The sequence below is a fragment of the Nerophis ophidion genome, linkage group LG05, assembly GCF_033978795.1.
Source record: "Nerophis ophidion isolate RoL-2023_Sa linkage group LG05, RoL_Noph_v1.0, whole genome shotgun sequence".
In the NCBI taxonomy this organism is placed as follows: Eukaryota; Metazoa; Chordata; class Actinopteri; order Syngnathiformes; family Syngnathidae; genus Nerophis; species Nerophis ophidion.
The window spans coordinates 51,136,988-51,163,734 of record NC_084615.1 but is presented as its reverse complement, the minus strand read 5'-3'; the positions used below and the strand labels follow the sequence as shown (position 1 = coordinate 51,163,734).

Sequence of the window (26,747 nt, the reverse complement as noted above, 5' to 3'; positions counted from 1 at the left end):
AGGACATCACCACATGACGCAGGAACACGTCATATAACCATTGTCAGTAACTACAGTTGGTCGCTACATCTGTAAGTGCAAGTTAAAACTGTACTATGTAGAGCCAAACCCATTTATCAACAACACCCTGAAACGCCGCCGGCTTCGCTGGGCCCGAGCTCATCTAAGATGGACTGACGCAAAGTGGAAAGGTGTTCTGTGGTCTGACGAGTCCACATTTCAAATTATATTTTGGAAACAGAGGACGTGGTGTCCTCCAGAACAAAGAGGAAAATAACCATTCGGATTGTTATAGGCGTAAAGTTCAAAAGCCAGCCTCTGTGATGGTATGGGGGTGTATTAGTGCCGAAGGCATGGGTAACTTACACATCTGTGAAGGCACCATTAATGCTGTAAGGTCCATACAGGTTTTGGAGCAACATATGTTGTCTTCCAAGCAACGTTATCATGGATGCCCCTGCTTATTTCAGCAAGACAATGCCAAGCCACGTGTTACAACAGCGTGGCTTCGTAGTAAAAGAGTGCGGGTACTTTCCTGGCCCGCCTGCAGTCCAGAGCTGTCTCCCATCGAGAATGTGTGGCGCATCACAAAGCGTAAAATTCGACAGCGGAGACCCCGGACTGTTGAACGACTGAAGCTCTACATAACAATTCAACAATTAGTTTCCTTAGTTCCCAAACGTTTATTGAGTGTTGTTAAAAGAAAAGCTGATGTAACACAGTGGTGAACATGCCCTTTCCCAACTACTCTGGCACGTGTTGCAACCATGACATTCTAAGTTAATTACTATTTGCAAAATAAAGTTTATGAGTTTGAACATCAAATATCTTGTCTTTGTAGTGCATTCAATTGAATATGGGTTGAAAAGGATTAGCAAATCATTGTATTCTGTTTTTATTTACATCTAACACAATTTCCCAACTCATATGGAAACGGGGTTTGTATTAGTTTGTTCTGATTGTTACCTCATTAAACAATCAATGGAGTCATGGTGAAAGGAAGACTGTCCCTTAGACCTGGGAGGACATCAGCATCATCACAATTTTAACACCAGGATAGCAGGGAGTAACACTGTTGACGAAACATATATGGAAACCACTTTAAAGTGTGCACTGCATACAGTACAGTGTAGCTGCGATTGGAACCTTTTTCCCTGAGGGCACACACCCAAGAAATCAATAAATTTATATCTAATCTCATAGGATCTGATGACATTCATTAAATACATTAAGGACAGAAAGTAAATAAAGACAGACACTAAGTAAAGCTAAAAAGTAAGTAAGGACAGACATTTAGTACATCCCAGACAAAAAGGATAGAAAGTAAATAGGGACATCCATAAGGTAAGGACAGACATTATGTAAGGACAGAAAGTAAGCAAGGACAGAAATTAAGGAAGGACAGTATGAAAACTTGGGACAGTGTCTCAGCTGTCAAAGGTGAATGTTTTGACGGCACTTTCTTTTTTTTAATCAGACAACTGGACCCCCCAGCACGAGGACAAACTGGTGGTCTTGTGGGCAAAAAGCCACTAACAGGATGACGGCAATGCTGCGGCTGCCGCAGGGCAAAGTCGGATTACGTCTGAGCAGCAGATAAACAGATTATTCCTAAAACAGAGTGGACTTTTTTTAACCTCACTTGTGCCTCCGTCCTCTCAGCAGACCAAAGACTGTCCCTTCGTCTGCATCCCACATTACATGAGGACGTTTTGAGCCACAGTGGTCCTCCGTGTGAAACAGAGCTAGAGAACACACACAGCTGCCAGACCCTTTCAATTCAGATCTGTCCCACAATGCTTTGGACCTTTGGACTGTTGCTGTTCCTCGCTTGGCATGTCAAAGGTGAGTATGATGCAGAAGACCGAGATCACAGCCTGGAAAGTGCATTAGCATTGTTATTAACATTAACATTGCTATCAGCATTATTATTGCTTTTAGCATCGGTATCAGTATTATAATTTGGATTGCAATAACACTAACATCGCCATCAACACTGTTAGCATTAACACCCCTAGTACCATTAATAGGGGCGGCATGGCGTAGTGGGTAGAGCGGCCGTGCCAGAAACCTGAGGGTTGCAGGTTCGCTTCCCACCTATTGACATCCCAAAAAAATCGCTGCCGTTGTGTCCTTGGGCAGGACACTTTACCCTTTGCCCCCGGTGCCGCTCACACTGGTGAATGAATGATGAATGAATGATAGGTGGTGGTCGGAAGGGCCGTAGGCACAAACTGGCAGCCACACTTCTGTCAGTCTACCCCAGGGCAGCTGTGGCTACAGATGTAGCTTACCACCACCAGGTGTGAATGAATGATGGGTTCCCACTTCTCTGTGAGCGCTTTGAGTATCTAACAATAGAAAAGCGCGATATAAATCTAATCCATCATCATCATAATATTGCTATAAACATTAGCATTGCTATTAGGATTGATAATGCTATAAGGATTAACACTTTTTTTTCTTCCCAATTGTAATCCAACATAGGAAGGAGCGCTGGACTCGATGTGAACTTGGAGCTGAAGAAGGAGGTGGCGGCGGTTCTCACTGATCGCGAAGCGGTGTTACGCGGGTTGACCCCGTCCACCAAAACTGTGGCGTTTGACCTGTTGAAACGTCGATCAAAGAGGTCTGTGTTTCTTCACTCTGGGGTGAGAATCTGTCCTCGGGAGAGCATTGGCGAGGTTCTGGCCAGTTTTCAGGAGTACTACCGGCTCAGAGGTACGGCTGCCACCACCCACCAAATTGAGCAATCTCTGACTCATGACTGTCTTATTGGATAGTGTGCCAGGAGGCTGTTTGGGAGGCCTACAGGATCTTTTTGGACAGGATTCCTGGGACCATGGAGTACCAGAGATGGGTTCAAGTGTGCCAGCAAGAGTCACTGTGTATCTCCAACATTGCCAGAAACTTCAGCGGCTCCGAGGAGCACCTGAACCTGATCCGCAGGGTGAGCTGTGACAGTGCTATTTGTGGCTTAATGTAGTTATTCAGAGTAGTAGCATGCGACACTAGCTAACATCATACTAACATGTTTAGTCTGCAAGTAAAACCTGGTAACATACCAATATGCTAATATAGCTAACTTCATATTAATGTTCAGCAGGAAAACAAGGTAACACATCATTACGCTAGCATTTTACGCTATTGCTTCAAATACACTTAGACTTGTGTCAAATATCCTTAAACGTTGCAAAGTCAAGTGTTGAGATGTAGTGAAGACTAAAAGAAGCTTGTTTCATGTAATAGTACTGCCAAGTAAGTGGTAGTAAGAAGTAATCTACTTAGTTGTATCTTTAATCTAAAAGTAATCCTCTTTTACTTTTGGACCAACTAAACACTCCAGACTTTACTTAATGACATCATTGAAAGAGCAGTGAGTGTGTCTGTGTGTGTGTGCTGTTTTGTGTCATCATTGTGTTGTTTGTGTGCAGAGGATGAAGCGCCTGAGAGACGAGAGTCTGCCATCACGGTAGGCGTCAACGTTCTTGTTGGTCAAAACAACTCAATATGTCTTTTGATTCATTGATCTTGTTATATATTTATCAGAATTATTAATCATATATTTATTGGTATTGAATAATTTCTTCTCATTAGTGAATCTTGTTTTGATTCGTGATATTTTCATTGGTCATCAGAGATCATGTGACTCACGCTGATGTCATTCCCAACGGTAAGATCGGTTGTACCAAAGACTTTCGGGTGTGCTGCACATTCTGTCACACAGTTTTTCTGACTCACGTACACCTTCTTCAGGTCCAGAAGTTCAGACCTCTACCATAGTCCTGAACTTGTCGACTTCCCCTTCTAGCTCCACTCCTGGTGATGAGTGGACCACCAAGGATGAGGTACCAGCGCCATGAACACATTTGTTGATGACACAATGTCCTCTGAAGGATCATCTATTCGACTTGTTGTCCCCAAGGACTTGGACATTCCTAACATCGTCCCTGAAAGTCTGGCACAGCAGATGGTGGAGTTTAGCATCGACTTGGTAGATCCAGGATACCGAGAGCTGCTGGATGACCCTGACTCGCCTCAGTACATAGACCTGGCCCATCACCTGCAGGACCAGGTACTGAGAGGGGCTTCTGGATATCTGGAAGTCAAGACGGGTTGGGATAGGTTTGGTGAAACTGTGATGTTGTTGTGTAGAATAATATTAGCGACTGAGAGGAAGAAGAACAACAACAACAGGTATTTCCCAGCAGGAAGTTATCTGATTGCACTCCAAAGACGATTATGTCACGCAAGAGTCTTGTTGGCCAAAGATAGATGCAGCCATTCATGTGCTCAACATAATGGCGCTCTGCCAGACGATTAGCAACTACACCGTTTGAAAAAAAGTTTCTCTTCATAGATGCAGCACGTTTTCGACAAACTTCCAGGATTTCAAAGCATCCGTGTGCTAAGGATCAGGTAAGAAGAATCTTAGTCATGTGACGTCAGCATGCTGTCAGGCGCTAAGTTGTTTATGTGCGAGTGTTTGTGAGACAACTCAAAAGACTGAAGTTCTGTTAGAAATGCCAAAGTTAGTATGCAAGAGTAAAGGCGTATCTAGCATCTAGTGCACATTGTGAGATATGTACAAGATATTAGTTGTCATCGTAGAAAAAAATTACCTGTCTTTAATCTGTTCTTCTCTACTTGTTTCCAATGCAAGCGAGACACAGGACGCCGGCGGGTAATTTTATTTTTCACTGCACATTGTTTTAGAACCCGGAGCACTTCTATTGAATTTTTGCAGCATTTCTATGGAGCTAATAAAGTCTTAATATTCAGAAGGTCTTTATTTGACTGCTGTCACCAACGTTTAACGTTAACATGTTTAGGGTTGGCGGTATAACGGTCTACTACTCCCTCGTCTTTGAAACGCCCTCCTCGAAAATCAGCCCTGAGACAGCTGGAGCTGTTCCAACAGCGTCACCAGACTCCAAACTTTGGGAGATGGTAAGAAAAGCTCTACGAGAGGACGCGTCTCTTCCGGTGGACTTAGATTCTTTGAACTTTGACCCAGGTATACAGCACACATATATGACACTGTTTGAACTTGTGACCCTATGATGACAAAGCCTTTTTTTTTTGTCAGTGGCTGCCCTGCCGGCACGGACTTCGTCCTATTCGACGGGCATTGATGGGGAGGTAAGGAGACAAAACTTACACAGAAGTGAACAAAAAACTAAGTGAGAATGTAAAAGGTGGGCATAGAGCTGATTGGCAAATCATAGGGGGTAGGCTGGCAAGGATGAATAATTCTGATCATGTGACTTGTTTTCAGGACAGTGAACCAGACTCCCACAACGAATTTGAAGTATTCACTGATGATTCAGAGTTGGCGAAAGTCGTCCCTGCGCTGGCCCTCAGCCCCTCAGAGAAGGAGAATGCCCTGGTCACATTACTGGATCCCTCGGAAGAGGACTTAATGTTTGCATCAGAAGCACAGGATGCATCCAACCAAGAAGAAGAGGAGCTGATTATTTCTCATAAGATTGAGAGCGTCCATCATACTGAAACTGGCGAACTCATTCGAGACTACACGCCAAGCCCCCCTACCATCGTGGATGAAGACACTTTGGATCAGCTGACAACCACCACACACACTTGGTCCAGGACTTCGCCTGCTGATGACCAACCTTCAGACTCTGACTTCACCATCACCACCACAGGCCAGAGGCCCACTGACTCCATAGAGGTTGTCCAGCTGGAGACAGAAACGGAAAACAAAGAACCTAAAGGGTTAAAGCCACAAGGCTTGGCACTAGAAGAACAGTCAGATGACATGCTTGAACAAAAGGAAAATGTTAAAAAGGCACCTGAGCAAATAGAAGAAGCTACAGAGGAAGTAACAAAGATGCAAGAGGCAGAAGGACAAACTGAGGCTTCACATCCCGATGAACAACACATCAAACATCAAAACCCTGGACCTGATGCTTCAGAGGACACAATACCTACATCTCTCGAAGAACAAACATTCACTGGTGTTTCAGAAGAACTCCTTCCTAATGTTCAAGAAGAAACATTGCCTGGTATTTCAGAAGAACTCCTTCCTGATGCTCTAGAGGAAATCGGACCTGGTGTTTCAGAAGAACTCCTTCCTGATACTCTAGAGGAAACATTACCTGGTATTTCAGAAGAACTCCTTCCTGATGTTCAAGAGGAAATCGTACCTGGTGTTTCAGAAGAACTCCTTCCTGATGCTCTGGAGGAAACATTACCTGGTGTTTCAGAAGAACTCCTTCCTGATGTTCAAGAGGAAATTGTACCTGGTGTTTCAGAAGAAGTCCTTCCTGATGTTCAAGAGGAAACATTACCTGATGTTTCAGAAAAACACCAACCTGATTTTCTCGAGGAAACATCAGAAGAATCAGTTGCTAAAGGTTCCAAAACAATTGAGGAGAACATGATTGATGTTACAGAACTACTTGAAGAAGTCGTCACTGTAGTTCCAAAGGAAGAAGTAGAAGTTGTTGAGGCAACAACTCTGGTGTCTCAAGCAGAATCAGAGACCAATGTAAAGGAAGTGAATGAAACAGCAGATGAAGTCGCCGTGGAAACAGAGATAAACACGCCAGATATTATTTCAAAATATAGCGAAGGTGGGCTAGAGGAACCAAATCTAGGGGATAATTCACAAGAGTCCATGCGAGTGGATATATCTAAAAAGCGTTATCCTGAGGACATCTCTGAAGCAGAGGAAGACATACTAGATATTCTTAAGGGAGAACCACAAGAAATAGGTGGCAATTCAGACTCATTCGAATCATCAAAACCAGGAGACATTGTGATCAGCCAGTCTACACCAGAAGGTGTTCCAGGTACTATACGTCACAGCCAGAAACATATCTTGATGCTGTAGAACCAGAAGGACAAACATTTTCTGTTCCTGAACTTGTTGCAGAACCAGCAGCTGAATCGATTAAGGTCTTTTCCCACTTTGAGGCTGAAGAAGATGATCTTTTCAAGGAGAACACTGGTGAGGTTGTTCCGGAGATCCCCCAATATGTCAGACCACAGGACAATATGCCTGTAACTCCCAACGCGGTTCGGCCAGACAAGGAAGTGGAAGGTAAACTGGAACATCTGCTTATTGAGGACTCTTCTGATGGTGCGGACACTGACGCGACCAGAGAATCACCTGAAACTTCCAACCCAGAAGGTGAGTAGAAGGTCATTGACCTGGCTGTTCAAGACCAGAGAAATTATCTGCATTGACTTACACTTTGTCATTTTTATGACATGACACTGCCAGAAGGGGGTGTCACATTAGAGGAGACTGAAGAAGAACATTTACGGCCAGGAGACACCTATATAATAGCAGCACCGCCAGTGACATCTGCTGCTGGACTCTCGTCTCATGGCCCGACTGTAGACTTTGGACTTTTTGAGGTGGCAGAGGTACCTGGACAAAATGAACCCTCTGTCACCGTTATTGACGAAGACCTGAAATCGTCTGAAAAGCAAACTAGCAGACCAACAGTAGCGGATGAGGCTGTAAGGGACCTGGCGGAGGAACTGGACCAAGCTGACCCGATAACCACAGAGTCACCAGATGAGGGGAGCGGCTTTGTTGAGCCACACGCGTCAATAAGTGTCACAGCCCCGCCCCCTGTTAAATACCTGACCACTGCCACAATGACGACAGCCAGCCATGGTCGGGAGCTGGTAGTCTTCTTTAGCCTGCGTGTCACCAATATGGACTTCTCCATGGACCTCTTTAACAAGACGTCAACGGAGTACAGGTCCCTGGAGAACACCTTTCTTAATGTGGTGAGTGAAGGAAGTGAAAAGAGGTGAAAGTGAGGTGAAAAGATGTCTTGTTGACGCCATTATGGACGTGAAGACGATCTGTGAAGCTGTTAGCAACAATTTGTCCTATGTGACCCTACAGCTGCTGCCGTACCTGCAGGCCAATCTGACGGGCTTTAAAAACCTGGAGATTCTGAACTTTCGCGAAGGCAGCGTGGTGGTCAACAGCCGCATGAAGCTGGCCAAATCAGTGCCCTACAACATCACTGAGGCAGTTCACTGTGTCCTAGAGGAGTTCTGCTCAGCTGCCGCCAAACGCCTGCACATACACATTGACAGCCGCTCTCTGGACGTAGAACCAGGTGAGACTTGTTAACCTGCTACGCACAATGTTACTGAATGGAACTTCAATAAATTTAACAATTCACGTCACCCGTTTCCTGCAGCCGACCAGGCCGACCCATGCAAGTTCCTGGCCTGCGACCCCTGGTCCCGCTGCATACTCGACCGCCACTCCCTTGAGGCCCAATGCCAGTGCAAGCCAGGCTTTCTGTCCGTGGACGGCCTTCCTTGTCAGAGCATCTGCGAGCTGCAGCCTGACCGTTGTGGGCCTGCCACTGAATGTCATGTGGATCCCGGACACGGCGCCGTGTGCAGGTGATGTCTTTACCCACTGCGACATCATAACCTTTATAAAAAAAAAAGACACAAATATTGTTAGCTGTAGAAATGGTTTGTATAGATTAAAACACACCTGGTCATGTGATCCATTCTTTGTCTTAGATCCAAAAGCAGCAAGCAGTTGGTGGGCGCTTCGGTTATGTGATGACCCCAGAATGTAGGAGTCAGCTGATCCACAAGACTTCTTCATTTTTCACCGTGTTCTTTTGTCTCCCGCAGACATCTAACTGAAACAATCCTCATCTCCAGTGAAGTCTCTTTTCTACCGCTTGTCAAATCTTTTACAACGAACTGTTCTTCTCACGTTGTCCTCTGGAGGTGTTGCAGTCGTTTTGAGGCCATTGTGTGTTTAATGGTCATTAGAGACGTGAAGGTTGTTCAACTGTCTGTCAAACGTCAAAAACTAAGTGATCGTCAAGTGTGTTGTCATTTTTGTCTTGTCTGCTAAGGAAACAATTGCACACACATTCAGGGACACAAGTCCAGGTGACACACCAGTGTGTTTATTTACGAGAAAGGAGCAAGGACATCAGATGCGTGGAAGTGAAGCATGGCGGCGTTCCTGTCACACAGCATCTATGTTTTCAATTGACGTTGGCTATCAGACTGAAACGTGATGCAAACCGAGGACAGTGAGGTCAACTGCAAAGCGTCTCATAAAGATGACGTCCCCATGCATTAGCCGCGACAAGAAACACATCCCCTGTGACGCTTACTGCTAAGCCACCCAAGTGGAAAGTTTCTTTACAAACAAACTGGTGTAGTCACGCTGTAGAAAAAAGATCCAGTGTGCTTCCAGTTCAAAGATGGCTCACCAGGTCACCTGACCTACTCTCACTCGGCACACATATCAAAACTAATTATGTGAACATGCGTGATTAATTTTTCCCTGTTGAAAAAGATCATTCTGCACCATAAAGCTTGCAGGGTGCTGCTTGGTAGTGTAGCCAACTGCTTGCTCATACAGCTAGTTCCATAGCATCAACATGCTAACGTTAGCATTATTTTGGCTGTTTTTTTGTTGTGTTAATTAATTTCAACATTGCACTTCTGAGAAACTTACATCACAAACTTGTTGATCATTAAAGAAAACATTAAGTCATTGATCATTAATGAAAAAAATTGATTTATCATTAATGAAAACATGAAGTTATTGATCATTATTGAATATTGATCAACCAAAACAGGAATCATTAGCAGCTTGGAATTACAAATAAAATTAGGAATGCTCGTTAACGTAATGTCCATGTCGACTTAAGGCCTTGTCATCATCTTATTTCTCCACATGAGGCGGATGCCTGCCTGGCTCCGCCTCTCCCAGGAAGCAGAAGCCCACAAGAAAGAAGAAGGACAAGAAAGGGAAAGAAAACATTCCCTGCGTTAGCTTGTTAGCTCGTTAGCCGGTCCCTTGGCTAGAGGCAGAGGGTGGGGCCTCACTTTAACATGTTCTGCAACATGGCTGTGGCATAAGTGGGCCGCGCCTGCCGGCTCTCAATGGCGCTGCGCAGGTACTGGATCCCGCCGCAGCGTTCCCAGATCTCCTCAAACTGGCGGGGCAGGATCTCGGCCCCCCTCTTCCGGGATAGACCCGTCTCGTCCAGGCTCAGCTCGCACATCTCCATGTCGTCTTTTCCTGGAAAACGACAAGTGTATGACTTTTGCACCAACATGAACGAGAAAGCAAGCCGGACTTACCTGCCACTAGCAGAATGGGAAGCTTGTCGGGATGCAGCTCCATCTGCCGGGCGATCCAGGGCCCGTCAAAATGGGCGTACCACCATCCCTTCTTCTTGCCCTGGGGATCTTTGTACTGGTCACCTGGGCGAATGAACGGAATGCGGAAGAAACGCTGCTGCCGATTCATAGCCACCTCATACTGGCGGGCTGGGATTGGGGGGGCTGAATTCTGCTGGGCTGTGGACAGAACACACCAAAAAAATGTCAGTGAGCCACGTGAGTGGGAAATTATGGGCCACGATGCATGACAGGCACAGCGCACCTGCTTGTCACTTCTGTATACAGTGGGAGGAGCTTAGCAAGAGCAGGAAGTAGAAGGTTCTAGAAAGACCGATCACCGAATGACTACGACTACTTTCATCAGGAAACATTTTTGGTCTCTGTTTGGGTCAGTGAGCGGGAAAGTTGCAATCAGGTTGTAGTTCTGGAACATAGTGGACTGGTGTCAAACTGGTGTCAAACTGGTGTCAAACTGGTGTCAAACTGGTGTCATGTGCTTTTATGGGTGGCACTTTTTTCTTTATTCCTACGGTGCTTTTGTCATCCTCCTACCCAGAAGCACATATTTTGAATGCAGGTTGCTATGGAAACACCTCCCGCTCCCCTCAGGAAAACAAAAAAAAAAAAATAGGGAAGTGCGGGAATTTTGAGCCATATCAGGTGGTCAGTGTAAGGGGGCGGGGTTAGTAGTGCGATACTAAATGACCACTTACGTGCGGTTCTCACAGGGGCAGCACGACCTGGAAGTAAACATGGCGTCACACACACGCGCACTACAGGAAGTGATGCAACACTCACAAAGACACACACACTCGATGTGAGCATGGCGCCCAAAGATGATTGTCAAGTCAACACTGGACTGGTAATACGTGTAATAACTTGTTTAGTAACACCTGCAATACTTCATACAATGGCATATTTATTTTAGGGCTGTGAAATGTTTTTTTTTCAGTCAAATTAATCACATTTTTGGTCACAGTTTTAAAAAAATGTTTTTTTTCAGGGTGTATTTTAGAGTAAAATTTGCCAGCGAGCACACCAGTTTAAGTCTCCTCACTCAATTTTGTACTGGCGTATGCATTGATCGCTGACCGTATAGCGGTTAAGGGAAAAGAGATTGTTAAGTCAAAATCAATTGCATGATTAATATAAGTGTCCCAATGATTATTTCGAAAACATTTTTGTAATTAATCACATGAGTTAACTGGTTCATTTTAACAGCCCTAATTTATTTACAATAACTTGATTAAATAACACTGCTTTATTACGGCGTGTAAAATTTCTTTGAATGCAGGCAATAACTTATGAATGTGTAATAAACAAATATAGAAATTACTCCTTCAGTAACGTGTGTAATTACTAGTTTATAACGCAAGTACTAATAACTCATTTAGTAGCTTTTAATAACTAATTTAATAACACACATCTGTGTACTGAGTGTGTAATTGTGTGTGTGTGTGTGGCGCAGACATATTTTGGAGAAAAAGGCAAATTGAGCTCAGCTTCTTCTCATTCAGGGCTTTTAACTTGAAAAGTTTGTGATAAAAAGTGTGGTTGCTAGGAAACAGTTGGGAAAAAAGTACCATAGTCTGTAATAGATTTTGGTGCCCTCTGGTCGGCGTCGGCAGTGTTCCTTTTCTTGTTCTTGGACTTCCAGGCGTGGTAGACCTTCAAACGGCGGTGGAACTCCTCCCTGCACGAAGCCAGCAGCTCAATGTCTGCAATCGACACGCCGCACAAACCACATTGTGAAGAAAGTATCACTTTACCAAAATAAAAGTGTGTGTGGTTGATGAAGAAATAAGAAGTGCCCTGGTGGTCAACATGATGACGCACACAAAAAAAGGTCCAACTCACCACAGGAAGTGTTAATGGCGTCCCTGAGCTCGGCGTACTTCCACTTGCTTAGCTCGTACTTTTTGGTGCCAGCTGCCGCTTTGGACGCTTGCACTTGAGAACCTCTGAGACAGGAAGGAGACAAGAAAGATGAAGGAAGTAAGGGGCAAACGTCCTGAGTGGAGAGGTGTGGGGTCAAACTGTTAGAGAAGAAATAGATGGGAAGGGCAACCTGCCAGCTAGGGTTTAACGTGGTTCACATCACACAAAGTCCAAAGGAGTCTGAGCAACACCACCACATGAGTACCGCTAGCTTCACCATACAGGTGGTGAGAGTGAGGAAGAAAAGAGGCTTGGCCACAGACAAATTACCACCACACCTCCAGCTGCTTCAAGATGTTTGGTTATGCCTGTCACAAATAGTGCGCTAACTGGACCTTCTACTTCCTGAAGGAAAGAGCTCAAACACTTCCTGTTTTATTCATTAGGAAAAAAAAAAAGTATTGTTGATGGATGTATTGTCAGATAAGATTGTAGAGAACACCGCCACCTAATTACGTCAATCAGACTTCACCGACAATCAGAGAGTCAGACACGCACCTCGCCAGCATCGCCGTCATTTCCTGGACCATCTCCTCCCTACGAGTCAGAAAACATGTCATCAGCTTCTTCACTTTTAACCACCTTTATGTCTCCTCCCACATGGGGCGAACTTTTAACTTTAAGCTCGGCGGAGCAATGGTGCTGACTCAGCATGAACCTTAAAACTGGACATACTGGAGCGCTGTTATGTTACCTACATGCTCAAACTCTTCACTGTTGGATTTCCGGCGCCGCTGCAAACAGAAGACCACAACCACGTGAGACGCGGCATCAACAACCAATCAAAAGAAGAAGAAGAAGAAACCGAATAAGAAGAAGAGGAAGGACTTCTCATCCGAACAAGCAAAGATTGATCCAAAGAAAAAGTCCAGACGTGATCAATCTGGATCAGATCAGAAAGTACCATCAGGTCCAATCAGAGTGAAAGACGTGGCCAGCAGACTGTGACAGCATGCAGGGTCATGGTGACAGGGTGGGGTCGGGTTAGAGGGAGAGGGGGGTTTAGAGGGGTACAAAGACCAATGTGTCGGGTCTTACGCTGCTCGTTCTGGAGACGACGGAACCGAGGATCCGTTACTGGGAGAAGAAGACAAGACACAGAAGAAGAATATTAGACAGCAAGTCTCCTCATCGCTAACCCTGGATTATCACCAGATGTGTAACGGCTGCTGAACGGCTACGCTGTGGAACATCTCCATTTTTTGTTGTCGGTCGATACAAACCGGCAGACATCTGTGACAACACTGATTGACTCATGGAAAAGATGACTACTTCTTTTTGTATATTTGTAGCAACAACAACTTAGCAGAAACAAGTTAACACTCCCTTGCTTCTCCCACCCCTGTCAGGTCAGAGTTCACACAGCCCCTCAAAATGGCTGTCCAGGTTATCCCTGTAATATCATTATTTGATTTTGGACCTTCAACGAGGGGAAATAACGTCTGACAAACTTTGACAAGTTGATTTCAGGTTCATTAACGCCCATTACGATGTTTACGGTGTAAAATACGATCTGCAGTAATTTTTTAATGTGTTTGTGCATGACTTCTTGTTTTGCAGAAGTGAATTTTTGCTGAATTAATCCGGTGTGCTCCGCCGTTCGGCAAAAATATAAGCTCAGCGTTTACAGTATTCGGCAGAGGGCTTTGGATCGGCAAAACTGTGGGCAGGGCATCTACTCGACACTTTGACAAGAATGTAAACATATAAACCCCATTAGCAGCTGTTACGCATCTCAAAGAAATCCAGGGTAAGACGATCAAAATTGAGCCTCCAAAAACTTTCAACAATTTTATCATGTGACATCTGTCAAGTCATTCATTGCTAGACTGGTCCTGGTATTGTGAAGCACACTTCAATGATGATGTCATGCTTACCTGCGATAGGCTAAGTCATTCTGCGCCTCGTCTGGGATAAGCTCTGCCTCACTTTTGGCAATCCTCAGCGCCAGCTCACGGTCCCGCCTCTCCTGTTCCAGAACCACCTGGCGGGACAGCTCCTCTTCACGTTCCGCCTCCAGCTGCAGCTCCATTTCCATCTACACACATACGCGCACACACACTTTTATTAATTGGATTTAGATTACTTCTGGCCTTTTTGGATACCAAGATACCACTGGATAATGTGCAAATAATGTGTATGTATAATGTATATAATAACTGTAAGTGGGTGTGTGTATACACATACACCCTCTATATACACTATATATAGTATATAATGCATGTATATATGCTGTATATTATATATAGTATGTAGTACATATACATATGTGTGTGTATATATAATTATATATACAGGCACATAAACACACACACAATATGTATCTATATAAACATGTGCATATATATATATATATATATATATATATATATATATTAATAACAGGTGATTAGTCACTTCCATAAATACAATTTGCATTAAAAAAAGACCTCTACATTTATACACAAATGCAAATTTATCATCATAATGTCATTCAGGAATGTTTTACTTGAATGCATGTCATTTATTTACACAAAACTTGGTAACAGTTTTAGCTTAAGTTTTGGCAGGCTGCATTTCGGCGAGAAATTTGCCAGCGAGCACACCAGTCGAAGGATCCTCACTTATTTTTGTGCGTACTTATGCATTGCGCTGATCACTGACCGGAAAGCGGTTAAGGTAGAAGAGCCTGTATGGTCAAAAATAAATTGTATGAATAATCTTACTGTGTTTATCATTAATGCGATACGTTTTTTTTAATAATCATGAGTTAATGCATTTATTTTGACAGCCCTAATATATTTAAGTTTATTGGTTTTCTGACATGGACTTGTTTCTTCAGCATTGTCCACACGTTTAAGTCATGACTTTTGGAAGGTCATTCTAAAACCTTCATTCTAGCCTGATCTAGCCATTCCTTTACCACTTTTGACGTGTGTTTGGGGTCATTGTCCTGTTTGAACACCCAACTGCGCCAAGGACCCAACCTCTGGGCTGATGATTTTAGGTTGTCCTAAAGGATTTAGAGGTAATCCTCCTTTTTCAATGTCCCATTTACTCTCTGTAAAGCACCGGTTCCATTGGCAGCAAAACAGGCCCAGAACATAATACTACCACTACCATGCTTGACGGTAGGTTGGTGTTCCTGGGATTAAAGGCCTCACCTTTTCCCCTCCAAACATATTGCTGGGTATTGTGGCCAAACAGCTTAATTTTTGTTTCATCTGACCACAGAACTTTACTTCAGAAGGTCTTATCTTTGTCCATGTGATGTCAGATGAAACAAAGATCAATCTGTTTGGCCACAATACCCAGCAAATGTATGTGTGTGTGTATATATATATATATATATATATATATATATATATATATATATATATATATATATACACACACACACACACGCACACACATATATGTACATACATATATGTATACACCACATATGTACATATATACATACATATATGTATATCTATAAATATATATATATATATATAATATATGTATATATATACACACACACACATACATATACATACATATCTATATGCCTTTTTTAAATCAACTTTTCAGCGTGCAGTCACTTGTTTCACATCTGCTGCCGCAAAATCAAACGACTGACAGCATTATTCTACAGTAGCTCCTGTGGGGAAAAATATATGCTGGAGTACGACTGACAGCATTATTCTACAGTAGCTCCTGTGGGGAAAAATATATGCTGGAGTAAGAAAACAAAAACATAACATATTTAATTTTTTAAGTCCTCTGCAACAAAAAAGTCAAATGTATCTATAAAATCAATTTATCGCTCAGGCATAATGTATAGTGTATATGTATATAATGTATGTCTAAAGGTTGTTTCAGATGATGTCCAGGTTGGTGGAGGACAAGGAATGTTGACAAAGATACCTGTAGCTTCTTCTCTTCCTCCTCCCTTATCTTCCGTTGTTCTTCTTCCTGTTTCCTCTTCATCTCCATCTCAGCTTTGCTGTGGAAAAACAAAAACACTTCAGGTTTAGCCACATTATCTGATGTAAAAATTACCTTTTTTCACCAAAAACAACTTAAGGTCCTCCCACTTACAGACGTCTCTCCTCCTCCTCTTCCCTGCGGTGCTGCTCTTCCTCCTCCCTCTTCTTCTTCTCCCTCTCCATCTCATCCTGGAGGCGCCGAAGACGCTCACGCTCCTCCTCCTCCTTCTTCTTGTTTTGCATGGATGTCAGCAGCTGCTCTGAGCGCGTCACAAGCGCCTGATAGTCGTGATCAATGTCCAGGCGGGTCATGATGGTGCTCTGATGAGGACAATCATCTTCATCATCAAACAGCAAACTTTTTCACTTGAAGGTTGATCATACAAATAAGGGATGGAAACACTTTAATAAATTGCATACGTTAAAGATGCTAAAATATATTCAATGTTTGTTTTGTGTTCCAGCTGACAAAACTATTTTCATATCTAATCTAGTCACATATTGGACACGCCCATCAAACGTGTGTGTAACGGCACAGTGTCATGTGACAGCATGTGGGATAGAGCTGGACGTTAATGGCAAAAATAATAATTATTTTTGATTGATATTGAAATCACCAATAATAACATTTTATTTCATTCATTTTAAAACATGAGTATTTTTGTAGCATCAATTATAGATAATTTAAAATAACAAATTCTGTTTTTCCTTTTTTTGAATTCCATTTTTTTTACCTTGTATATTTATTTTACCAACATAGAGTGTGTGATTTTTGAGTCATTAATACAATTTAAATGTTCGTTGATTAAATGCAAAACTCCTCAAATTTATTAGTGTAATACATCTTTGGACAATTTTGACTAGTGTTTTAAGTCAAAGCATAATAATGTTGTAAATGTATCCAGTATATTAATAAGTACATCATACTGGTGTAAGGTACTTTTTAAAAACCTTTATTTTGTTAGCCGAGTCAGACCGGCTCTTGCACACACCACTGTCATTGTGAAGGGGGGGAAGTGTGTTGCTGCTCTAAGCTTTACGAATAAGGAGACGACTTGACGCTGTTAAAAAAAAGGAGAGAAATCCTCTCAAGTTGCAACTGCTGTCTTGTTTGTACATTAATCTTACATCAATGATGTTGTTTACAACATAAGCAGATGAGATGTGTTGTGGGTATAAGGGTTGTTCTTGCTAGCTTTAGGTTCATACGTAGTTTAGTCTGTGTTTCAAAGACCGGTCTCTACATTGTTTAGTTCAGAACTGCGTGACTGAGTGTTTTAGGGATAGATGAGCGCTTCCGGACACATTATTTTCCTAAATAAATGTTCCTTCTCCTCACGATGATAGCATTGCAGTCACGTGTCTATATTTCCATGATATTCTGTGCTTAACCATGGTTTGATTGGACAATTCTGTGATTAGGTCCAAGGTTAAGTGAATGCTGAAATCAAATGGACTTACTTTTTCGTTCAGTTTAGTGCTTATTGAGTAGACATAGTAGCGCTGTGACAAATAATTAGCAATCACGGAGAGACCTCAAACTTCTAGTAGATGTCCTTTTTTTTTTACTCATTCACTCCTCATCTGTTTCACCGTTACATGCTTCGGAATTTGCATGCACGTCCTACTGCAGCCCACTAATTTTTTGTTTTTTTATTATAATATTTTTATAATCTTGAGAAGTAAATGAAATCTAAAAAAAATGTAATTGTCCAGCCCTAATGTAAAATGATATCATTTTACCCACCTTGATTTTGTGCACAAGGGCATCAATAGCGGCATCTAGCTGGTTAATCTGCTTGCTCATCTCCTCTTTGCCCTCTTTCAAACCTGCCACCACCTCGTTGAAACGCTCCATCTTGTCCTTCAGGTGGCGCACTTTCACCAGGCCGTCAATTCTGAAGCACACAAGCGCGTTAACGTGTTTGAACTCTTAAGGGCCAAAGTATTTCTTTCTTCACAAACTCAATCAAAGCTGGAATCACATATCATCATCATCATGGTGGAGCAGGCGGCAAGTAACCAGATCTAATAACCGCCATCCTCCTCCACATGATGTCACATGGTGCCATGTGAGACACGCCGCCTGATTTTGACCTGTGTCACTTTGGAAGGTGAAGAAGACCCACCGAGGTTTGTGCTTGTTCTTGCAGAGCCACATGCGCACCGTCTTTTGCATGCTGATGCAAGCCTTGGTCCTGTACAAGATCTTGTTCTTCACTGTACACACACACACACACACATACAACACAAGATGCTGACTCATCACTCCTTGCAGGCTCCGCCCACAACTCCAAATATGGTACAAACAGCTAATGCACGTTTAAGGATCTCACACGCTCATGCACGCACACACAGAAACACACTGTTAAAGTGTGATGATGGACAGCATGCACATCACAGGTTGACCATAAAGGGTGCAATCAAAAGCTACTAACAAATGCTATTAATAAATGCTATGAACACAAGTTGTATTTACTTATAATTAATTTTATTTTTTAAGTTGTCCCATTCTATTGCTGTTGTTATTTATTATAGCTTTTGTATTGTTGGTATTGTCTATTGCATTTTATTTATTATTTCGTACTCTATTGGTGCCCTTGAGAGTGTTTTAGTTATCCTTTCCTTTTGTAATCGAGCTACTTTGTACAACAACATCCTTGGAGATCAATAAAGTTTGTCTAAGTCTAATCACACTACGGTACTAACGCCACTCTAAATAACTAAATGCGCTTACGTTTGATGACTGACAGCGCACACCATTGGACCTTCTTCCAGCGGCTGTGGATGAGCCAGGTGTTGACGCGCTTTATGAGTTCTGCCAGGTGATCTGGGTCAGATTTCATGATCTGGTCGAACTCCGCAAACTGCACCCGGGGTGAAAACAAGAAGATCATGTCCCCAAAGAACTGGCACTTCCCACTCAAGTGACAGTGGACTCTACAGGTCTCACCTTGCCAGGTCGGAAGAAGACTCGAGTCAGTCCAAACTTGTAGTCATTCTCATCGAGTCCCAGAGCTTTGAACAACGCCTGCAACACAACCAGCACCATGCCAATCACACCGGTCTACAGGTCTCAAATGGAACCATTCACTGACTTTGCAGAAGAGGCGTGGGTCAAGACGGGTGAGTTTGGGGGGCATGTAGTTCTTGTACATGTTGTAGAGTTCATGGAAGGGAGCCCTGGATGGGAAGCCGCCCTGCATGAGGTCCAGTACGGACACCATACCTGTTCAAGAAACACAGACTCATCATCTTGTTAAGGAACTAATTTTAAGCTACCATGGAAGAAAGTCTACAAATACAAATATAAAAAATCTGTTATAGTTACTCTATCAGCTCACTGATCATTAATATAAGTGTTGGTTAATAATTTTCTCATTTTTCTCTATCCTTTTGTTGTGGGGCAAACTGGCTCGTACAAGCACATACGTGCTAAAATCCTGCACAGTTGCCATTTCGAATAAAAGTAGTGTATGGTTCTAACTTATATTGGTCAAAAGACTCCATATAGAAACGCTAAAACTACAGCATGTCTGACAAGGAGAAGACAGTCAAAGGGGGCTTGTGCCAGAGCATAGGCGTCAAATTCCAGGTCCTTGGGCCAAATATGGCCCGTCACATCATTTTAATGTAGCTCGTCACAAAATTTTATTGAGCACCACCACTTCATTTTAAATTAGCCCGCCAAATAATTTTATGTTTTGCGCCACATCATGTCTTTTTTTTGCAGGCCCCCACGTCATTCTATGTGGTCCTGCATGTTATTTATTTGGCCAGCCACGTCTTTTAATAGTGGCCAGCTAAATAATTTTATGTAGTGCACCACATTATTTATGTGGCCAGCCACATCTTTTTGACTTGTCACACCAATCATTTAAGTGGCTGACTATATCTTTTTACTGTAAGTGGCCTGCAAAAGGCTGGAAATAAAAAAAGCACTTCCTGGCTGAATATAGTTTTTTAAATGTTGACAGAAAATATGTTGCACATGCAATTGCATTGATCTACACTTTATCATCATCTAATGCAGTGGTTCTCAAATAGGTGTACGCGTACACCTGGGGGTACTTGAAGGTATGCCAAGGGGTACGTGAGATTTTTTTTAAATATTCTAAAAATAGCAACAATTTAAAAATCCTTTATAAATATATTTATTGAATAATACTTCAACAAAATATGAATGTAAGAAATGCAACAATGCAATATTCAGTGTTGACAGCTAGATTTTTTTTTGGACATGTTCCATAAATATTGATGTTAAACATTTATTTTTTTGTGAAGAAATGTTCAGAATTAAGTTCTTGAATCTTGATGGATCTTTATTACAATCCCCAAAGAGGGCACTTTAAGTTGATGATTACTTCTATGTGTAGAAATCTTTATTTATAATTGAATTACTTTTTTATTTTTCAACAAGTTTTTAGGTATTTTTTTAGATATTTTTTTCCAAATAGTTCAAGAAAGACCATTACAAATGAGCAATATTTTGCACTGTTACACAATTTAATAAATCAGAAAATTATGACAGAGTGCTGTATTTAACTTCTTTATCTCTTGTTTCAACCAAAAATGCTTTGCTCTGTTTAGGGGGTACTTGAATTAAAAAAATGTTCACAGGGGGTACATCACTGAAAAAAAGGTTGAGAACCACTGATCTAATGTACTGATCATTTTGTTTTTGGTTATTGAAAATAAACACTTAAATATCTGAAAAGGGATAAGCGGCAGAAAATGTATTGTAATCTAAAAAGAGCGTGAAGTGTTATGTTAATATTCATATATATTCACTGCTACATATGGCCCTTTGGGGGCAGCCATAATTACGATGTGGCCCCAAATAAAAAAGATTTTGAAACTCCTGGGCTACAAGAAGTCTTGAGAATGTAAATAGTAAATAAGACCGCCTCCAAAACAGCACATTCTAAAGAGACAATCAGAAAGCATCTTAAAGATGGTTTGTAAAACAAAATCTATGAGAATTTTTTACCAAAAAAAACCCCACCATTAGGTGTTATGCAGACCACAAGCAAGTGTTTTTAATGCAGAAAAAAAAATCATAATATGACCCCTACTGGTGGCATTTTGGCAGCTGAATGCTAGGTTCAAGTAACTACCAGTCGTTTGCTGTTACAATTCATGCAACACTCATGCTTTACAGGAGGACTAAACAACGCAGCACTCGTGATGTACAAGACAACTTAACAACGCAGAACTTGTGCTTCACTTGAAGACTAAACAACATATCACTCATGCTTTAACAGAAGCCTATACCAAGTCAGCACTATTTCCTGCTTCCAAGAGAGTGCAGAGGAGTCTTTTATCAATTTTTCTTTTAAGTAACCCGAGACTCTCAGAATCATTTTTATGCTTTTTACAATCCATCTGACGAGTCAGCGATAACAACTCTCTCAACATGACTGAAGGAGTAACCCAAACAATGGCTCCCTGTGAAATCTGTTAAATATATCAGCAAAAAATTTGTGTGCTAAAAGTAAGGAATTTTTTTCCTGGAAAGCGAAAAACTACTTTATGAGACACTTACAGTGGAATGCAGTGGTAAGAAGTCATCATTTACCATTCCTGCCAACCCTCCCGGATTTTCCGGGAGACTCCCGAAATTCAGCGCCTCTCCCTAAAACCTCCCGGAATAAATTTTCTCCCGAAATTCAGCTGGAGCTGGATACCACAATCCCCCCAGCTGAAACATGCACAGTTCGAAGCTTGAAAAGGAGGATTGCCAGGCGGATCTGACGGCATTTAAAGTCATTTTTAAAAACGACTGCTAATCCTCCTCTTTTTCGACCGGACGACCGCGGATAATTAAAGTAGGAACACTCTGGAGGCAGAAGTTCATTAAGAGGGGCGGACTCACCGGCTCTCAGCCATGTTTCCGTCACACAGAGGAAGTCAAGTCTGCGGGAAGTGAAGAAATCCTTCAGGATAAACGTTTTGTTTGTCAAAGAACCTGCGTTCACAAGACCGAACCTGGCGAGGGCCAGCACGTCCAAGGGCGCAGCTAATCCAGGTGGGGCCCGACACACAGCCTGCAGGTCGCGGGGGAGAGGAGCCACGAGGCGGGAAAGGAAGGCAGGAATCCGGACAGGTGAAAAAGCTGACTGGTACGTCGAAAAACCAATGTCAAAGTTGATCATATCAGTGGGTAAGGGGCAAAGATCCAACAGTGTTTGGCAGTCATACACAAGCAGTGAGCTGACAGAGACGAAAATAGACTCAAACAACACAAAAAGGAACAGAGCTGACAGCGAGAGACCGCAGGGCAAAGCACATATCGGTGCCATCTTCTGGAAACTCGGAAGTGACGTTACTCAAACAGTGAAAGGTAAGTGTTGTTGTTGTTTTTTTAGTAACCAGCAAGCACAGTACACTTAGTAGAACAACTGTGTTTTTATTACTGTGTATTTGATAGTTGCCGTCTGAAATTCAACTATTTCTTTTATTTATATATATAAGTAATAAAATAAATATATATGGCTAGAATTCACTGAAAGTTAAGTATTTCATATATATATATATATATATATATATATATATATATTAGGGCTGTGAATCTTTGGGTGTCCCACGATTCGATTCAATATCAATTCTTGGGGTCACGATTTGATAATATATTGATTTTTTCGATTCGATTCTCAATTCAAAAACGATATTTTTCCAATTCAAAACGATTCTGTATTCATTCAATGCATAGGATTTCAGCAGGATCTACCCCAGTCTGCTGACATGCTAGTAGAGTAGTAGATTTAAAAAAAAAAAAAGCTTTTATAATTGTAAAAGACAATGTTTTATCAACTGATTGCAATAATGTAAATTTGTTTTAACTATTAAACGAACCAAAAATATTATTTTATCTTTGTGAAAACATTGGACACAGTGTGTTGTCAAGCTTATAAGATGCGATGCAAGTGTAAGCCACTGTGACACTATTGTTCTTTTTATTATTTTAATAAATGTCTAATGATAATGTCAGTGAGGGATTTTTAATCACTGCTATGCTGAAATTATAATTAATATTGATACTGTTGTTGATAATATTCATTTTTGTTTCATTACTTTTGGTTTGTTCTGTGTCGTGTTTGTCTCCTCTCAATTTCTCTGTTTATTGCAGCTCTGAGTGTTGCTGGGTCAGGTTTGGTTTTGGAAATGGATTGCATTGTTATGGTATTGCTGTGTAGTGGTTTGTTGGATTGATTAAAAATAAAAAACAAAAAATGTAATTAAAAAAACAAAAAAATCTATTTTTTAAAAATGAGAATAGATTCTGAATCGCACAATGTAAACGATTCGATTCGTATTCAAATCGATTTTTTCCCACACCCCTGATTATATATATATATATATATATATATATGAAATACTCGAGTTGGTGAATTGGCTGTAAATATACTCTCCTCTTAACCACGCCCCCCGCCCCAACCACGCCTCCGCCCTACCCCCGACCACGCCCCCTACCCCCCTTCTCCCGAAATCCGAGGTCTCAAGGTTGGCAAGTATGTCATTTACCTCCAGACCAAAGGGTAAAAAAACTGTTACGCACACCTTGAAGCTGTGTAATACAGTGTTTTTTCAAAGACTCTGTAAATACACCTGCAATTAACTTGTTGCTAAACAGTAGCCAAGTCAGAATGTTGATATCCATGGCCGACATGTAATATCACCTGAAATAAAGTTGACAAACAGGTTTTTGCCACTGTCACAGCCAAATGTGACTGAGTATCACAAACAGAATAAAGTTGGCACAAGGTGTCAGAAAGCCAGAGCAACTGTGCCAGGTGCCAAGGTCAAAAATAGGCTTCTGCTTGGAGACAGCGCCATATCGAATGTAAACATAAACAAAATGGTTACATGCAGCTTTCCGAGTGCCATTGTCTCTCACATTACAAAGAAGTTACCTGAGGTGTTGGCTAAACACCAAGGGATCAAACAGTTGATTGTGCATGTGAGTGCCGTGGACATCAGAAACCATCAGTCTGAAATCCTGAAGAAAGAGTGTTACGGCTATTCTTGCGTTCCAAAAAAGTTTCGAAAAAATAAAAATAAAGATAGCCAAGTAGCCTTGAGGAGGAGGTTTATGACTCACTAAATATCTTAATAAGCACTGGCGGAGATATTTCTAGATTCAAAATGTTGATAATTTATTCTCACAAACAAAAAATATTCTCCGTGGTTGACTTTCTACATAATCAAAATAACTTACAAACCCTGTTTCCATATGAGTTGGGAAATTGTGTTAGATGTAAATATAAACGGAATACAATGATTTGCGAATCATTTTTAACCCATATTCAGTTGAATACGCTACAAAGACAACATATTTGATGTTCAAACTGAAAAACATTTTTTTTTTTGCAAATAATCATTAACTTTAGAATTTGATGCCAGCAACGGGTGACAAAGAAGTTGGGAAAGGTGACAATAAATATTGATAAAGTTGAGGAATGCTGATCAAACACTTATTTGGAACATCCCACATGTGTGCAGGTGGGTGCCATGATTGGGTATAAAAACAGCTTCCCAAAAAATACTCAGTCTTTCACAAGAAAGGGGTCTCCGTTGTGGTATTTTCGGCTTTATAATGCGCCACACGTTTTCAATGGGAGACAGGTCTGGACTACAGGCAGGCCAGTCTAGTACCCACAGTCTTTTACTATGAAGCCATGCTGTTGTAACACGTGGCTTGACATTGTCTTGTTGAAATAAGCAGGGGCGTCCATGATAACGTTGCTTGGATAGCAACATGTGTTGTTCCAAAACCTGTATGTACCTTTCAGCATTAATAGTGCCTTCACAGATGTGTAAGTTACCCATAACTTACACATTACACTAATACACTAATAAATTACACCAATACACCCCCATACTATCACACATGCTGCCTTTTCAACTTTGCGCCTATAACGATCCGGATGGTTCTTTTCCTCTTTGTTCAGGAGGACACCGTTTCCAAAAACAATTTGAAATGTGGACTCGTCAGACCACAGAACACTTTTCCACTTTGCATCAGTACATCTTAGATGATCTCGTGCCCAAAGAAGTCGGCGGCGTTTCTGGATGTTGTTGATAAATGGCTTTCGCTTTGCATAGTAGAGCTTTAACTTGCACTTACAGATGTAGCGACCAACTGTATTTAGTGACAGTGGTTTTCTGAAGTGTTCCTGAGCCCATGTGGTGATATCCTTTAGAGATTGATGTCGGTTTTTGATACAGTGCGATCTGAGGGATCGAAGGTCACGGTCATTCAATTTTGGTTTCAGGCCATGCCGCTTACGTTGAGTGATTTCTCCAGATTCTCTGAACCTTTTGATGATATTATGGACGGTAGATGTTGAAATCCCTAAATTTCTTGCAATTGCACTTTGAAAAACTTTGTTCTTAAACTGTTTGACTATTTCCTCACGCGGTTGTGGACAAAGGGGTGTACCTCGCCCCATCCTTTCTTGTGAAAGACTGAGCATTTTTTTGGGGAGCTGTTTTTATACCCAAACATGGCACCCACCTGTTCCCAATTAGCCTGCACACCTGTGGTATGTTCCAAATAAGTGTTTGATGAGCATTCCTCAACTTTATCAGTATTTATTGCCACCTTTCCCAACTTCTTTGTCACGTGTTGCTGGCATCAAATTCTAAAGTTAATGATTATTTGCAACAACAAAAAAGTTTATCAGTTTGAATATCAAATATGTTGTCTTTGTAGCATATTCAACGGAATATGGGTTGAAAATGATTTGCAAATCATTGTATTTCGTTTATATTTACATCTAACACAATTTCCCAACGCATATGGAAACTGGGTTTGTATTTTCTGATATTAATTTGAATTTTTTTTCCTTTCTTTAATTTTCTGTAAGGCACTTAGAATTGTCTTGTGTACGAATTGTGCTCTATAAATAAAATTGCCTTGCCACATGTGTTTTACCAGAAGCCTACACAATGCAGCACTCATGGTTTACCAGCAGCCCAAACAATGCAGCACTCATGCTTTACCAGAAGCCCAAACAACGCAGCACTCATGCTTTGTCAGAAGCCCAAACAACGCAGCACTCATGCTTTACAAGAAGCCTAAACAACGCAGCACTCATGCTTTACCAGAAGCCCAAACAACACAGCACTCATGCTTTACCAGAAGCCCAAACAATGCAGCACTCATGCTTTCCCAGAAGCCCAAACAACGTAGCACTCATGCTTTACCAGAAGCCCAAACAACGCAGCACTCATGCTTTACCAGAAGCCCAAACAACGCAGCACTCATGCTTTACCAGAAGCCCAAACAACACAGCACTCATGCTTTACCAGAAGCCCAAACTACACAGCACTCATGCTTTACCAGAAGCCCAACAACGCAGCACTCATGCTTTACTAAACGATTAAACAATGCAGCACTCATGCTTTACTAAACGATTAAACAATGCAGCACTCATGCTTCACTAGAAGCCTAAACAAAGTCAGCACTCGCGCTTTACCAGAAGCTAAGGCTAGGCGATATGGACCAAAACTGATATTGCGTCATTTTTAGTTTGAATACCGGTAGCCAATATATACCGACATATTAAAACATACTTTTAAAGTGCTTAAGATTGTCTTAGTGTTTTGTGGCTAGATAACTAGTGTTGAGAGCTGTTATACTACAGTGGCTTAGTCCACATGGGATATGGGGAGAGGCACTTTTAAACC

At 41.7% G+C, this 26,747-nt stretch overlaps 2 protein-coding genes across 4 annotated transcripts in view; one reads left to right on the top strand and one right to left on the bottom strand.

Moving 5' to 3' along the window:
- Positions 1-1,514: 1,514 nt before the first annotated feature.
- Positions 1,515-10,312, top strand: LOC133553333 (interphotoreceptor matrix proteoglycan 1-like). The gene is made up of 17 exons (XM_061901415.1): positions 1,515-1,845; positions 2,488-2,721; positions 2,784-2,950; positions 3,435-3,472; positions 3,639-3,673; positions 3,757-3,848; positions 3,926-4,075; positions 4,361-4,419; positions 4,664-4,684; positions 4,833-5,017; positions 5,090-5,142; positions 5,279-6,815; positions 6,899-7,156; positions 7,250-7,767; positions 7,889-8,108; positions 8,193-8,403; positions 8,530-10,312. Exons 1-17 carry the CDS (start codon positions 1,797-1,799, stop codon positions 8,570-8,572), a joined length of 3,870 nt encoding a protein of 1,289 aa, XP_061757399.1. The 5' UTR covers positions 1,515-1,796; the 3' UTR covers positions 8,573-10,312.
- LOC133553331 (unconventional myosin-VI-like) overlaps positions 8,895-26,747 on the bottom strand; it is a 50,817-nt gene continuing 32,964 nt past the window's right edge. Inside the window, exons 21-36 of one of the 3 annotated variants that reach the window (XM_061901412.1) lie at positions 19,154-19,284; positions 19,009-19,086; positions 18,793-18,922; positions 18,185-18,275; positions 17,803-17,953; positions 16,168-16,376; positions 15,994-16,072; positions 13,980-14,140; positions 13,141-13,179; positions 12,801-12,836; positions 12,601-12,639; positions 12,022-12,125; positions 11,748-11,882; positions 10,878-10,904; positions 10,123-10,341; positions 8,895-10,060 (exon numbers count right to left, since the gene is read on the bottom strand). In XM_061901412.1, coding sequence (XP_061757396.1) covers positions 9,861-10,060; positions 10,123-10,341; positions 10,878-10,904; positions 11,748-11,882; positions 12,022-12,125; positions 12,601-12,639; positions 12,801-12,836; positions 13,141-13,179; positions 13,980-14,140; positions 15,994-16,072; positions 16,168-16,376; positions 17,803-17,953; positions 18,185-18,275; positions 18,793-18,922; positions 19,009-19,086; positions 19,154-19,284 — 1,829 coding nt within the window. In that variant the 3' untranslated portion in view covers positions 8,895-9,860. The remainder of the gene's footprint in view (positions 10,061-10,122; positions 10,342-10,877; positions 10,905-11,747; positions 11,883-12,021; positions 12,126-12,600; positions 12,640-12,800; positions 12,837-13,140; positions 13,180-13,979; positions 14,141-15,993; positions 16,073-16,167; positions 16,377-17,802; positions 17,954-18,184; positions 18,276-18,792; positions 18,923-19,008; positions 19,087-19,153; positions 19,285-26,747) is intronic. The other 2 variants (XM_061901413.1, XM_061901414.1) reach the window with 2 other exon arrangements.